The sequence below is a fragment of the Oppia nitens genome, unplaced genomic scaffold (assembly GCF_028296485.1).
Source record: "Oppia nitens isolate AA-2021 unplaced genomic scaffold, nextdenovo-longstitch-racon4-pilon3 scaffold50_pilon_pilon_pilon, whole genome shotgun sequence".
NCBI classification, from domain to species: domain Eukaryota; kingdom Metazoa; phylum Arthropoda; class Arachnida; order Sarcoptiformes; family Oppiidae; genus Oppia; species Oppia nitens.
The window spans coordinates 185,288-187,940 of record NW_026533233.1 but is presented as its reverse complement, the minus strand read 5'-3'; the positions used below and the strand labels follow the sequence as shown (position 1 = coordinate 187,940).

Sequence of the window (2,653 nt, the reverse complement as noted above, 5' to 3'; positions counted from 1 at the left end):
CAGTGTCATTTATATACGGTTTAATAATTTTATTTTACACACTTAGTTTTTACAAAACAAAAAACAAAATATCTAATTAATTATTTAGTTAATATTATTTCATACAATAATTAAACTAGACATAGTTATTAATATTGTAACTGGTACAATTTTTTATATTAAATAAAATTTATATTTTATTGTATCTGTAGATCAATTAAATATAAATTAATTATTAAAGATATTATTATTGTATGAATATAATGTTTTATTTGATAACACATTTTTAGTTAAAATATAAAGAAATAAGATATAAGTAGTAATAATGACATACTAGACATTACGTAATATTACATAGTTTAATTGAACATGTATATAATAAACAAAACACAATTAATTAAAAAAATTTATTATTGTAAATTATTAAAAATTACATGTTATTAAGATTTAAAGAAAAAATAAAATATTTGTATACATAAATTTAAATAAAATAAAAATATTATAAAGAATTATATAAATGTTTAATAATTTTATCATTATAATTTTTATCGCAACTAAATAAATTTATAAATTGATTAAATGATTTATTATATTTTAACTTATAGATTATATAGCTAACACAATATTCACCACAAGTTATGCATGTGGTGCATTGTAATGTAATATTATTATAATTTATACCATTAGGACAATATTTATTTAAAAAATTGATATATTCTAAATAGTAAGGCGGGGATCCATATGAATCAAAATATTCTCCATAACCATTATCATTAAGAAACATAGCTATCCAGTGAGTTCCAGGTTCAGATGATTTATCAGTATTTACAATTATACCACATGGGAAAGTATTTGAGACTGGTAGTGTATCTCTAGCAAACACACCACCAAAATTAGATAATTTATTTAATTTTTCGATAATTTCTGTAGTAAACATTATTAACGATAATCCATTGCTATAGACTTGTCTTTATACATACTTATTAAATTCTCAAACTCGTAATAAAATAATGCATTAACAATTGTTGGTAGAGGTTTTTCAAAATGTATTTCAAATCTCATAATACCATATTGTGGAACGTTTACGTAACCTGTATCTTGATAACCATGAGTATGATCTTGATTTGTATTAAATCCAAATATAGTAAAACCATTTTTATAATCTTCACTAGTTATATCCATTTTACCTTTTTCATCATATTGTTGAGTTACTTTAAATAATTCCAGGTATTCACGACAATATTTGTTTTTGCCAAAATCTGGCGTAAATGGTTTTCTTGCAATTTGATTTCCATTTATAAAACATGAAATAGAATTTATATCAAAATGATAAAAATTAAATGGATTTTTAGTATATGATCCACTGTAAGCTTCATTAGTTACAAATGCTACGTATACCCTATGCGGCAATTGTCCATTAATAACATTTTCTATATTTCTACTACGCGCGCCAGCATCTATGGTAACTGTACGTACTTCTCTTCTATTCAGTATATACTTTGCTGCAACATCTTTATGTATATTAAAACTTTTAGTATGTGCTGCAACAATATCTTCAGATACTCGACATTTAATAATATTAAAGTGAATATCTTCAAAATGAATTCTAGGTATTAATGTACTATCATTAGTCATAAAATAAAATTCAGGTCTATTGGGAATCATTCTTATATTTAATTTTGTACCACCAACAAGTAATTTTGTCTGTAGAAACATACTGATAAATAATTTGCCTTCTAATTCAACATACTTTCCTGTATGAGGAGGTTCACTTGTTTCATTTTTAATTAATTCAATTCTTTGTTTTACAGGAATATTTACATTTTCTCCTTTCATATTTTCTTTGGTAAATAATTCATAATATAATATGTTTGCCTTGATCTTTCTGAAGTATATAAAACTTTACCTATATAAGATTTATAAGCATATGTCTGTAAAGATGATGATGTTTGTGAATCATTTATAGACACATCTATTTGGCTCCATAAAGAATTGAAAAAGTTATTAACTAATGATACATTATTCCAATCATTCTCAACTATTTCAGTATTATTCGTTTTTGCTAATTTAACTCGAAAACTAAAATATAATGTTGAATCGAATAAAGAAATATACTCATCAATATTACTTTTAATTTCAAATTCAATATGTCCACCATTATTAAGTTGAGATAAAGGTCGAACTTCTTCACAAAATCGTTCTTTTATTGAAGTTTGAACCAATGAATTACTAAAAATATCTAGTTCAGGTACAATAGCCAAAGATGATTTTTCATTTACTAAGCTCATGTTTATCCAAATATCGATTTAATGTTTTTGCGGTTAAACAGTGCTTTACTTGACTTTTTATACTTTTTTCCACCAGTTTGTCCACGCCTTTTTCTACCTTTACCTGTTTGTCGTTTACGTCTTCTGCCTTTCCCTTTTTGTCCACGACGTCTTTTACCTTTACCTGTTTGTGCAAATTTCATAGCTCTTTTACCAGAATCGTTTATAACTGTTTTACCTAACTCTTTACCTCGAGTTTTAAGTGAATCGATTATATTCTTACCTTCTAATGCATCATTAGCTATGTCAGCTCCAGCATTAAATAGTTTTGGACTTATATATTTTATCATAGGTAAAATTCCTCTATTATATATAGTGCCCCAAACTTCTGCAAAACCATCACCTCT

The 2,653-nt window shown here is 24.9% G+C and overlaps 1 protein-coding gene across 1 annotated transcript; it reads right to left on the bottom strand.

Moving 5' to 3' along the window:
* Nucleotides 1-918: 918 nt before the first annotated feature.
* On the bottom strand, nucleotides 919-2,267 carry LOC128960714 (uncharacterized protein F54H12.2-like). Its single transcript, XM_054306845.1, has 2 exons — nucleotides 1,886-2,267; nucleotides 919-1,820 (listed from the first exon to the last, which is right to left on the bottom strand). Exons 1-2 carry the CDS (start codon nucleotides 2,265-2,267, stop codon nucleotides 919-921), a joined length of 1,284 nt encoding a protein of 427 aa, XP_054162820.1.
* Nucleotides 2,268-2,653: the final 386 nt, after the last annotated feature.

Coding starts and splice junctions, on each gene's coding strand:
- LOC128960714 (XM_054306845.1), bottom strand. CDS start 2,267: ATGAGCTTAGTAAATGAAAAATCATCTTTGGCTATTGTACCTGAACTA. Junction 1,821..1,885: donor TGCTTATAAATCTTATATAG/GTAAAGTTTTAT, acceptor TATTTACCAAAG/AAAATATGAAAGGAGAAAAT.